We start from the raw sequence: 12,553 nt of genomic DNA on the forward strand, positions 1-12,553 counted from the left end.
TTTTGATCAGAGATGCTCACAAGTCTTTTTCTGCAGGTCCAAGTCAAGACTAAAGTCTTTAAAGTAGAGTCTGAGTCAAGTCTCAACTCTTTCATGGTTGTAATAAACCTTCTACAATCTGCTGCATGTCATCCATTCTGCTTGGAACACTGCACAGCTATATCAAAGGAATTCAAAGTATATGCTGTATTATCATAAATCATTTATCTTTAGAATACACTATCAGTATAAGTTATGTTATCATGCGGGAATTTACAACTTTGACACAATACCTCTAACTCTTTAGCCCAGGAATATGCATGAATATTAATAGTTTGTAAAAGTGTAATTTAACGATGCAAAGGGACGCGCAACTGAAGTAAGAAAAGTAAAAGAAGGAGCGACTGTGGCTTAGTGGTAGAGCGGGTCCCCAGCAATCCCCAGCACGGTAGTGGGCGAGACACTTAACACCCAAAAACTGCTCCCGCAGGCTACGCCATTGGTGTGTTAATGAATGTTAGTTAGTCCTGATGGGCTAGTGGCACCTTGCAAGGTAACCCCCATAACCAGTGTGTGAATGGGTGAATGAAAGGTGGTTCTAAAGCGCTTTGCATGGTTGGAAGAGAAGCGCATTTACCATTTACCCAGTTCAGTGGGGAAAAACAGTGTTTGGAGCCGGCACATTTACAAATCTAACTTGATGAATAAAGGGTTTATTTCGACCAAATTGTTGAAAAAGTGGAAAGAAAATATTTTGGTTTATTTTCTGTCCAGTAAGAATGAAGTGTGTTTTTACGTTGCTTGAACACATCTCCCAGATGAAACTACGGGAGTGCGGCGTCGCGCACTCACTCAAACACACGCACACACATTGTGCCGACGGAAAAGAGACAACCTAAGCATGCTACACACTTTTTACTGGCACATGGTAGTAACGTTACTACCTGGCCACAGGGGTAAAATATATTTCGGTCGATTAATGGTCTGCCTATTGGTCGACCTCTTGTAATTATTTCTAGTACTTTGCAAATACATTTTGTTTTCACGCCTCTGTGGCTGAAAGTCTATATGCTGCATGATGAACTGTGTACATTAATTGAATTCAACTAATGATGCAGACGATAAAGCAACAGAGACCACCTGTCTCATTTCCACATTATTACAATGGGCTTGGATATTGATTTCATTTTTCCTCAGTGGAGAAACCAGGCAAGCAACGCAGGAGAAAAGGTAAGTAAAAGGTCATCTGGGAACCATCGCAAGACAGTGGCTCAAATTGCCTCCAAAAATCAAGTATGATTGCCCACCTGATGATAAATAATAACTCAACTAATAATCAATACTTAAACAGAGTTAAAATCCCAGTCCTCCTAAAGATAAAAGACCAAAACTAAACTGCCTTGAGCCATTTGTATGAAAAAAAGAATAAAAGCCTGAAAGAAATTTCACATAAATAACAAATGACATGATATGTACAATTTTTAAATATCAGGGAAGAACATGTTTGTACAAACATTTCAACATTTCGCTGTAAGTGTGTCAACAACAATGTTCTGTTTCTGTGTTAATTACAACACTGCTGTCGGCACCAGGGAAGATAAAGGCAACAACTAGGCCACAGAAATACTAAGATAACGACATTTTGAATCATTGTTAAAGAAAACCCTTGTTGTGTGTCTGATAGTGAGAAAGAAGGAATACAACACCCCAATGCCAAAAGGAATGTATATAAACACAATGGTGTCCTAGTTTTGAGTCTTTGACATGGGACATTGAGAAACTTAGTTTTTCATTTTTCTATATATATGAGTTTCTTTTTTTCTTTTGTTTGTCAGAGCATTATTGATTGCTGTTGTGGTGTAATGAGAATTTGAACATCCATCCATCTCCTTCCGCTTATCCGGGGCCGGGTCGCGGGGGCAGCAAGCTAAGGAGGGTCCTCCAGACGTCCTTCTCCCCAGCAACACTTTCCAGCTCCTCCTGGGGAACCCCGAGGCGTTCCCAGGTCAGACGACATATATAATCTCTCCAGCGTGTTCTGGGTCTACCCCGGGGCCTCTTACCAGTTGGACGTGCCTGGAAAACCTCTAAAGGGAGGCGTCCAGGAGGCATCCTGATCAGATGCCCGAGCCACCTCAGCTGGCCCCTTTCGACGCAAAGGAGCAGCGGCTCTACTCCGAGCTCCCTCCGGATGTCTGAGCTCCTCACCCTATCTCTAAGGCTGAGCCCAGCCACCCTACGAAGGAAGCTCATTTCGGCCGCTTGTATTCGCGATCTCATTCTTTCGGTCACTACCCAAAGCTCATGACCATAGGTGAGGGTTGGAACGTAGATGGACTGGTAAATCGAGAGCTTTGCCTTACGGATCAGCTCCTTCTTCACCAAAACGGTCCGGTACAACGCCCGCATCACTGCTGACGCTGCACCGAACCGCCTGTCCATCTCCCGCTCCATTTTACCCTCACTCGTGAATAAGATCCCGAGATACTTGAACTCCCTCGCTTGGGGCAGTGACTCACTCCCAACCCAGAGGGTGCAATCCACCGTTTTCCGGAAGAGAACCATGGCCTCAGACTTGGAGGTACTGACTCTCATCCCGACCGCCTCACACTCGGCTGTGAACCGCTGATTCACCAAACCTCAATGAATCGGACGATACAAGGTTGTGGCACCTCGCCCGGAATAGGGAAACCGGGGCACCCTCCTGGAGCCAGACCCAGTAGGGGAGCTCGCCGGCGAGCGTCTGGTGGCCGGGCCTTGGCACATGGGGCCCAGCCGGGCCCAGCCCGAAAAAGCTACATCGTGCCGCCACCCTGTGGGCCCACCACCCGCAGGGATAGGCATTGGGGTCGGGTGCAATGTGAGCTGGGCGGCAGGCTGGGGCGGAGACCTGGGCGTGCTGACCCCCGGCATCACAGACTAGAATTTGAACAAATATACAAAATATTTTTGAAGACGATTACCAACCCTAGCTTTAATAATTTTATTGTTAATTAAAAAATATACACTTTGTGCAACTGACGACAAGATAAAGCAGCACAGGGCTGTTTTTCATATTCAAACTTTTGACTTTGTAGCAACCTACAATGTCAGTTGATGTTTTCTAGGCTTTCGGGCTAAAAACAAGTGGAACACCTGTGGATCGATAATGGTCAGCCTGTGCTGCAATCATCTTATCTCATCAGGTCGAGGTTCATGTTGGTTTTCTAGCAACATAGAGGTGTCTTGTTCTATGTTCACCGAGACTGAGAACGAAAATATGCCTTAAACAACAAAATACGTCAAATTGGTTGGAAAAATGTGTGTTTTCTTTTGTTTTGTGAAGGGAACCAAATCAAAGCCGTGTTAAAATCAATGCAAACCTAATCCTACTCATTCACTCCCTGCCAAGCTGACTGCTTTAATTCCACACTGCAGCCTTTATTGAGCTGTCAACGTGTTAATTAGATCCACACCTCTGATCTTAATTCCTTTTACTGCACGTAACATCGCTGTCAGAATTAATACTTCATGCCCTCTTGATAGCCGTCTAATCAACAGTTAGGTAGCTTTTTATTCCTTAAAGGAGCCACTTGTCATCTGAAGTAAGTCCTGACCTCGAGTCTCATGTACAACACTGATAGCTATTCATACAGTATATCTAAAAATTGTTATCATTTTTCAACTTGGCAGCAAAGGTACACACTATCATGCTGCAAACAGAGAGGGACGAACAAACAGCAGTGAGCAGTTGTAACAACACATACACAAAACTGAATAGCTGTCATTGGTCCAACAGGGGAATAAACACACCATTTTGTCCAATGGGCCTTGTAATTGTACAGCCTCTCTCCTCCCATCTTCATCCAGAGACAACACTGAGTGTGTGAGTGTGTGTGTGTGTGTGTGTGTGTGTGTGTGTGTGTGTGTGTGTGTGTGTGTGTGTGTGTGTGTGTGTGTGTGTGTGTGTGTGTGTGTGAGACCTGTGATTTCCCACAGTGCCGGACATCATTTACAGCCCACTTGTAAGCCTCAAGCTGCACGCCTCTCTCCCCAGGATTAGCAGTTCGCATACCAACTCGCTCGATATCCTCACTGCACAAAGATGCTGCTCATCACCTTAAATCATCCAAAGCAGTTATGTAATCATCACCCGTGGACATCGGAAAACTAGCTGTACAAAACTAAAGCATATCATTCTGAGCCCTATTTTGTGAATGATTATATGTAGTGTTAAAGCGCTTTGAGAAGTCGGAAGATTAGAAAAGCGCTATACAAGTACAGTTCATTTAACCGTTTAACATTTACCATTTTTGTGGCGACGCAGTGCAAGCAGCGCTCCAACCTATTTATTTTCTTCTGGGTGGTGTTTCTGTTTATGGAGCAACATCAATCTGCCGCCAAGCTGATGATTTTGTCTTCAGGAGCAAACCCACAACATTAACACAATAATGATTGAAATGAAAACTAACTATTTAATCAAACACCTTCCTAACAGCGGATGTGTGTAAATGGGCTTAAAATAACGTTTTAAATGAATAAAGCAGGAACTTCTGTAAAGAGCTTGCATTGATATATAAATGAGTATTAGTGATATTTACAGCATCTGTTGTCCAAAGCTGCTTTATATTGCATGTCTCCTTCAGTTAATTGAATCACTGTGGTTTTCTGACGAGCAGGAGACACATGTTGATAAATCTGAAGCGTCCAATTTAAGAAGTGACGCACCAGAGTGCAGTGTCATTACGCACGACACTCAATAAATCAGGCTGCTACAAAGTAAGGACACACACACACCTCTACACAAACCAGACTGCTCAGTTATAACTCGGTATTCTGCGAAATGCATTACGAACCAAATGCTGCCGAATCAAATTTTAAGATATGGTGTTATAATTAACAACATGAAATCACACTCTTTTCCTGATAACAGACAGAACTGTCAACTTGTTTGGTCTTAAGTCTTAAATCCATACATTGGCATGGCTACGCATCAATGTCGACTTAATATGAACCAAATTGGAAATCGGTTAGAGAGGAGGAAATGTCAGGCTGAAGATGGAAACAGGGTTCACAATGTCGTCTGGTATCAGGCAAGAATCTTGAGGCAACTAGCAAGATTTTGACATCGGAAGCATTCTGGTCTAAAAATTAGCTCGTAAACTGACGATGTGAAAGTATCCTGTTGTATACAGTGGGTACGGAAAGTATTCAGACCCCTTTAAATTTTTCACTCTTTGTTTCATTGCAGCCATTTGCTAAAATCGAAAAAGTTCATTTTTTTTCGCATTAATGTACACTTTTATTAAAAAAAAACAGAAAAAACTGAAATATCACATGGTGATAAGTATTCAGACCCTTTGCTGTGACACTCATATTTAACTCACATGCTGTCCATTTCTTCTGATCCTCCTTGAGATGGTTCTACTCCTTCATTGGAGTCCAGCTGTGTTTAATTAAACTGATTGGACTTGATTAGGAAAGGCACACACCTGTCTATATAAGACCTTAAGCTCACAGTGCAAGAACAAATGAGAATCATGAGGTCGAAGGAACTGCCCAAGGAGCTCAGAGACAGAATTGTGGCATGGCCAAGGTTACAAAAGAATTTCTGCAAACTCAAGGTTCCTAAGAGCACAGTGGCCTCCATAATCCTTAAATGGAAGAAGTATGGGATGACCAGAACTCTTCCTAGACCTGGCCGTCCAGCCAAACTGAGCAATCGTGGGAGAAGAGCCTTGGTGAGAGAGGTAAAGAAGAACCCAAAGATCACTGCGGCTGAGCTCCAGAATGCAGTAGGGAGATGGGAGAAAGTTCCACAAAGTCAACTATCACTGCAGCCCTCCACCAGTCGGGGCTTTATGGCAGAGTGGCCCGACGGAAGCCTCTCCTCAGTGCAAGACATATGAAAGCCCGCATAGAGTTTGCCAAAAAACACATGGAGGACTCCCAAACTATGAGAAATAAGATTCTCTGGTCTGATGAGACCAAGATTGAACTTTTAAATTCTAAGCGGTATGTGTGGAGAAAACCAGGCACTGCTCATCACCTGCCCAATACAATAACAAAACATGGTGGTGGCAGCTATGGAGGTGTTTTTCAGCTGCAGGGACAGGACTGGTTGCAATTGAAGGAAAGATGAATGCGGCCAAGTACAGAGATATCCTGGAAGAAAACCTCCTCCAGAGTGCTCAGGACCTCAGACTGGGCCGAAACAAGACAATGACCCGAAGCACACAGCTAAAATAACAAAGGAGTGGCTTCGGAACAAGTCTGTGACCATTCTTGACTGGCCCAGCCAGAGCCCTCCCAATTGAGCATCTCTGGAGAGACCTGAAAATGGTTGTCCACCAACGTTCACCATCCAACCTGACAGAACTGGAGAGGATCTGCAAGGAAGAATGGCAGAGGATCCCCAAATCCAGGTGTGAGAAACTTGTTGCATCATAATATGTGATATTTCGTTTTTTTTTTTATAAATTTGCAAAAAATTTCTACATTTCTGCTCTCAACTCCAACCCCATTATCGCTTTTCAAGTTTTTAAACGGACTGTTAACAATGAGGAGCAAATGGAAAAGGAAGTCTTGGCCCTGATATCTCCTGGCTACACTGAAGCCCCAGAAATAATCAGTTTTAAGACCGTTAGCCAATGCAGATAATGATGACAAAACAACTAAATGCCAAACTAATCCAAAGAACCACACGGAATTTTCTGACTAGTGAATATTTGTGCTAGAAATTGCAAAAAGAATTAAATCAACAACAACCTGATTCGGCATTCATGGAGATTCATATTATTGATATTCAAAAAAAGCTTTGAAACAAAAACATATTCAAATCAATCCTTTTGCAATTACCACCATCTTAAACACTGGATTTAAACCCATGCCAGAAGTACATTCAAAGCAAAAATGTTAAAGGACACATTCCTCTACAAGTGTACGAATGAGGGTCTACGGCCTGAAAACGCTCTGAGCAATGAAAAATGTTACTCCATTGATTTAGAATGACTCTCTGATGGAGTGCCCATTTCAGCCAGCTCCTATTACCTCTTTTAAATCACCATCAGGGTCACATTTAATGATGCCGCCTTATTAAACATTTCCCTGAAGCTTCACACTGGCAGGCACTGTGATGAAATTCCACTGATGTCTTAACAGCAGCGAGGTGTTCAATTTTCATTGGGTGAATTTCTACAATAAGTGCAGAGTTTGTGAGGGTTATGTATGACAATGTATCATTTGCCATCATTTTAAAAGGTAGTGCTCTGTAGCCATGAGGCAATGAAAGAATCAGGTTGGTGGCACTGCAGTGGATGAAACGACAGCTTTATGAGAGCAGGAACACAGTGAGGCCATTCAGGAGGCTGAGTTTTGAGGTTCCCCCGTCAAAGCGTAGTATTGGTAGCCTCCAGCAGAATAAAATGAAGTGCCACTGTAATAAAAACGAGGGAAGGCAATGATTTGTCGCCGTGTCCTGGCTGTTAAAGGACTGATGTTGCCTCAAAGCACTGTGTGAAGAATTGGTGCATTTGATTTGTTTCTTTAATGGATTGAAATTTTGAGAAGTGGCACTGTGGATGGCCAATTAACCCATCCAGAGCATCACCCTTTACCTTATACAGTTAAGCACAAACTTTGATGACCTCAGTCATCTTTCTACACTGGTGTCTTGGCTGCTAAGCTCCTACATCAACATTACAAACCACATATCTCTTATATCTGTACTGTAAATATGAAGCTACAGCCAGATGTCGTTAGCTTAGCTTTGCATGGAGACTGATAATATGGCGAACCAGCTAGCTTGGCTCTTTCCAAAGATACCAGCGATATATTGAATCTTTAGAGGTGCACATTTTTAATAGTTTAACAGAGCTAGCAGCTTCCAGTCTATATGCTAAGCTAAGCTTATCAGCTGCTAGCTGTAGCTCATCTAACTCAAATTGACTTTCAAGCTATTCCTTTTCCACAACGAAATGATTTGGCCTAACTTCTATGCCTAGTTACGTCGTCTCCTAATACAGTCCAGACATTTTGACTTGAATCTTAAGTTGTTAAGTTGTCTTAAGTTCTTTTTAAGTTCTGTTATTATTTTTATACATGTGGGCACTGTAGTTTTTAGCAAACAAGAGAAAACTGAATTTTTTGAGGACTATTTTCAGTGGCGGATTAATACAAATATTTACGGTAATAGGATGGTGTATGTGAGATTGACCAAAATGAAATATAGGAGCCCTAGTTTTTGGTAATGATGAAATCTGTTTCCTCATGAAACAGTGGCTCACTGATCTTTAACAGTTTTTGACACCAGGTAATAAGCTATATCAGGCTGTAGCTACGCGGACAATACATGTTAGTCGGATCAAATCATTGTTGGTTTTGGTCTTTTCATTTGTTGATATTTACAAAAATATAGAAAATCACCAGACTTATCCTTTAATGTGATGTGATGTCTGGTATTTCATAATATATAAAGTGGGAATAAATCCCCAATAGTAATAAACTGTTGAAAATTAACATCATCCCCTCTGAGACATTTTAAACTAAAAATGCAGCAATTGCACAAGTTTGCATAAGTGTATTCTCTCAACAACTCTGCATTAACTTGTTTATTGGAGCTTCAAGAGATCCACAGCCTCCACAACACACATCCTTAACATGCTGAATTACTCCATAGATAAGCAGAACAATTACCCTGTCCTTCATCCTCCAGCTCTGTGCCAAAGCCTTGGAGCCCTCAATCTTCTCAGAGTGCCGTTTCTTCATGAAGGCCAGTGGAAGTTTCCAGTCATTCATGTCGGCCTCCTCTTCCTCTGCGAGGCCCACGGCCGGAGAGTGAAGCAAGTCTGAGTCCATCTTCATCAGGGCCCTGCAGTGGAGAGCTCGTTAGTAACACAGATTTTATGAATATCTGTCTTGCTGTGCAGTTGTGTTGGTAAACTAACCAACAATATGATCATATTAGCTGCGGCTGGTACTCACAATAACAATGAAAATGTCTGATACATTTGTTACTCACTACTTAACTTCTATACAAGTATAACATTTAAATAAACTATTTCAGAATCTCAATATCTCTTGCAGAGGGAATTATTGGGACTACTTTTCTCTGTCATGATGTCACCTGAATGCATGTGTATTTGGAAGGCATTGTGCAGTATTGGAAGTCCCAAATAATCTGTGCAGCCCCGCTGCAGGGACTAGACTAACATGAGACAAAATTGAGTCAATTAAATGTGGTGGATTAAAAACAATCCATGAGAGTGAAAACAACATACAGGACTGGGTATCGCACATTCATGTTTTGGGTACTGTAGTAATCTTGTTTACTTATTCTTTTATCACACAGTTCCTGATTTAAAATGTTTAAGAAAAAGGCAATAATAGATACATGTATGTGGTGCTGCTAAGGTTTTGAAGACATTAACAATTTACAACAAGTTTTGTCGAAATATAAAAAGGAAGATATCTCAAAAAGTTGGTTCAAAAGGCCTTAAACAACCCATGACCTAAATTCCACCTAAATTACTTTTTTTTTTGCAGTTGTGATGTTTCTGGCAAGTATTCCTGCTGAAATACTTCAACCCATTTAAGTGTGCAGATTTTAAAATGCGGGTGATGCATTTACCTAGTAACTATAAGAGCAAAAAGATACCAATTTGCTTTTAAATTTAACACTGAAAAAACTGAATTTCCAGTTTATGACTAAAATAGCTCATTCAGGTTATGAGTCACTGCTGTGAATCTGATGCATGAAGAAAACAATCACAACAAGTGAAACCAAACACACACCTGCAGTGTGAGAGTAACCTGGACACACCTGCAGTGTCCAGGTTACTCTCACACCGTCACAGACACAGGTGGGCTAAAGCTGCCACGGAGCTGGTTGGTTAAGTGTTATCGGGGACCGGCTGTGGTAGACTCGGTCCACAGCGGGACAGCTACCGTTAGCCCAGCTAGCTCCCTGCTAGCTCCCTGCTAGCTCCCTGCTAGCTCAGACTAGCTCGGCTGGTCTGCCAGCTGTCAGACCTCAGGAGAGGCTGGTGTATTTAAAGCAGAACACCGGGAGCAGAGGCCGAGCAGCAGACCCGCGCTAGTGGACATGCAGCGTGCAGAAGCGGGCCAGACCTTGGTGCGGTCGGGTTATCGACCCGGGCTGTTGATCCTCTCCGTCTCCGGACGATGACAGACACGGTGGCACAGACGACCCTGGTCAGAAAGTTGTACGGCAGCGTCCACAGCCGGTACAGTATGTCGAACCCGGCAAAGCCCAGCTGTACGGGTGCGTGTTTACAGGGGAATGTGTCCCCGCCGCTCTCCCCACGGCGCGGCGCTACGGGGAGGCTCTGGAGACGAGGCCCATCTTCAGGCCGACAGTCTGCCACAGCCACACGGAGCAGCGGCCTCACGTACCGGTGACTGGGCCGCGGGGTCTCCTCCTGCTCACCAGCGGCCAGATATCTGGTTTGGCGCGATGGTTTTCGTGGAAATCACACAGAATCCCGAGATTATGTTCGGAGAGGCACTTCTTCAGCACTTCTGCAAGGGCGCCGCCATCTTGGGTTGCACCCACAATGCACTGCGGGGGCTACGAGGCTGCGCTGTGACGTCACCGGCCTGTTCCCGTCACATACACACCGACTGTAATAATAATAATAATAATGAATTTTATTTGTAATGCACTTTATATTGAGCAAACAATCTCAAAGTGCTACATAAGAAAAAAAAAAGAAAAGTAAAAGTTAAAATTTAGAGATAGAACGTCTCTCCAAAGGAAACAACTAATGAAAGGCTTTTTTAAAAAGGTAGGTTTTTAGGCCTTTTTTAAAAGTGTCCAGGGTCAGTGGTGCTCTCAGGTGGTCAGGGAGAGCATTCCAAAGACAGGGAGCGGCGTGACAGAAAGCTCTGTCTCCCATGGTTCGGAGTTTGGTCCTTGGGATCTGCAGGAGGTTTGCCTGACCGGAGCGGAGGTGTCGTGAAGTGGGCTGAGGGGTGATTAGCTCCTTCAGGTAAATAGGAGCATTACCATGGAGGCACTGGTGGGTCAGTAGGGAAACCTTGTATTTAATCCTGAATGGGACAGGGAGCCAGTGGAGGGATTTGAGAATTGGTGTGATGTGGTCAAATTTTCGTGTCCTTGTAAGGATCCGGGCAGCACAGTTTTGAATGTATTGGAGTTTTTGGATGTTTTTGTTGGAGATCCCGGCAAGAAGAGCATTACAGTAGTCCAGCCTGGTGGAGACAAAGGCATGGACGAGTTTTTCTGCATCTGGGAGAGAGAGTGATGGACGGAGTTTTGCAATGTTTTTTAGGTGGTAAAAAGAGTTTTTGCAAAGCTGTTTGATGTGAAGTTCAAAGGTCAGGTGGGGGTCCATTATTACACCAAGGTTGGTGACTGATGGAGAAAGGTGGATGTCGTGGGAAGAGGAGACCGGCGAAGGTGATACTGGTAATGGTGGATGACCGGGTCTGATGTGGGGTGCCAATGAGAATGGCTTCAGTTTTTGAACTGTTAAGCTGCAGAAAATCTTCATCCACGCCTTTGTCTCCCCCAGGCAGGTGGTGAGTGTGGAAGATGGCAGGGTGTCAGAGGATGCTGGGTTGATTTTGAAATAAAGTTGGGTGTCATCAGCATAGCAATGGAAAGATATTCCATGCCGGCTGATGACACGGCCAAGGGGAAGCATGTAGACAGTGAAAAGGGGGGGTCCGAGGACTGACCCTTGGGGGACACCACAGGAGACGGGGAGTGTGTCTGACTTGGCTTCTCCCAGGGAGACGTATTCAGTTCTGTTAGTGAGATAGGAGGTAAACCAGTTGAGAGTTGAGTCAGATAGTCCGATGGTGGAGTGTAGGCGATGGAGGAGAATGTGGTGGTCAACCGTATCAAAAGCTGCAGTGAGATCAAGGAGAATGAGCAGGGATGGTGAGCCAGCATCAGCTGACATCAGTAGGTCGTTAGTGACCCTGGCCAGAGCAGTTTCCGTGCTGTGGCCAGGGCGGAAACCAGACTGAAATTTTTCAAACATGTTGTTTGTTTGAAGGTGGTCGTGAAGTTGGGCAGCAACTACCTTTTCCAGCACTTTTGAAAGGAACGGGAGATTTGAGATTGGTCTGTAGTTAGCAAGCACTTCCGGGTCAAGGCTGGGTTTTTTAAGGAGTGGCTTAATGACTGCAGTTTTCAGGACAGATGGGATGTGGCCAGTCTGGAGGGAGCAGTTTATGATTTTAGTAATCATGGGACTTATGGCAGAGGTGTGTGTTTTTATCAAAGCTGAAGGGAATGGGTCGAGGGCACAGGTAGAGGGTTTCATCTTCCTCATGATTTCCTCAGCCTCACGCTGTGTGATGTCCTGGAAGCAGCAGAGAGGTTGGGTCGTCCTGTACTAACACTGGGAACTCTTTCAGAAGAATAATGGGGTTTCTCATCGTAATCTTATGTTATCGAAGTTTATTTTTCCCTATTCTTTGAATTATTTAAATTTAAATTAATTTTTTTTTTAATTTTTTTTTTTATTTTTTTTTTTTATTATTTATTATAATCATTATTATTATTATTACTACTATTATTATTTAAAACTAGGATCCCAGAGTA

The 12,553-nt window shown here is 43.4% G+C and overlaps 1 protein-coding gene across 3 annotated transcripts in view; it reads right to left on the reverse strand.

Annotated features, from left to right (window-relative positions):
- The window catches only part of rptor (regulatory associated protein of MTOR, complex 1), a 146,960-nt gene extending 136,358 nt beyond the window's left edge, over window positions 1-10,602 (reverse strand). For all 3 annotated transcript variants that reach the window (XM_054604164.1, XM_054604163.1, XM_054604161.1), the window contains exons 1-2: window positions 10,087-10,602; window positions 8,653-8,827 (exon numbers count right to left, since the gene is read on the reverse strand). In XM_054604164.1, the coding sequence (XP_054460139.1) occupies window positions 8,653-8,820 (168 nt within the window). In that variant the 5' untranslated portion in view covers window positions 8,821-8,827; window positions 10,087-10,602. The remainder of the gene's footprint in view (window positions 1-8,652; window positions 8,828-10,086) is intronic.
- Window positions 10,603-12,553: the final 1,951 nt, after the last annotated feature.

The sequence above is a fragment of the Anoplopoma fimbria genome, chromosome 9 (genome assembly GCF_027596085.1).
Source record: "Anoplopoma fimbria isolate UVic2021 breed Golden Eagle Sablefish chromosome 9, Afim_UVic_2022, whole genome shotgun sequence".
Lineage (NCBI taxonomy): Eukaryota > Metazoa > Chordata > Actinopteri > Perciformes > Anoplopomatidae > Anoplopoma > Anoplopoma fimbria.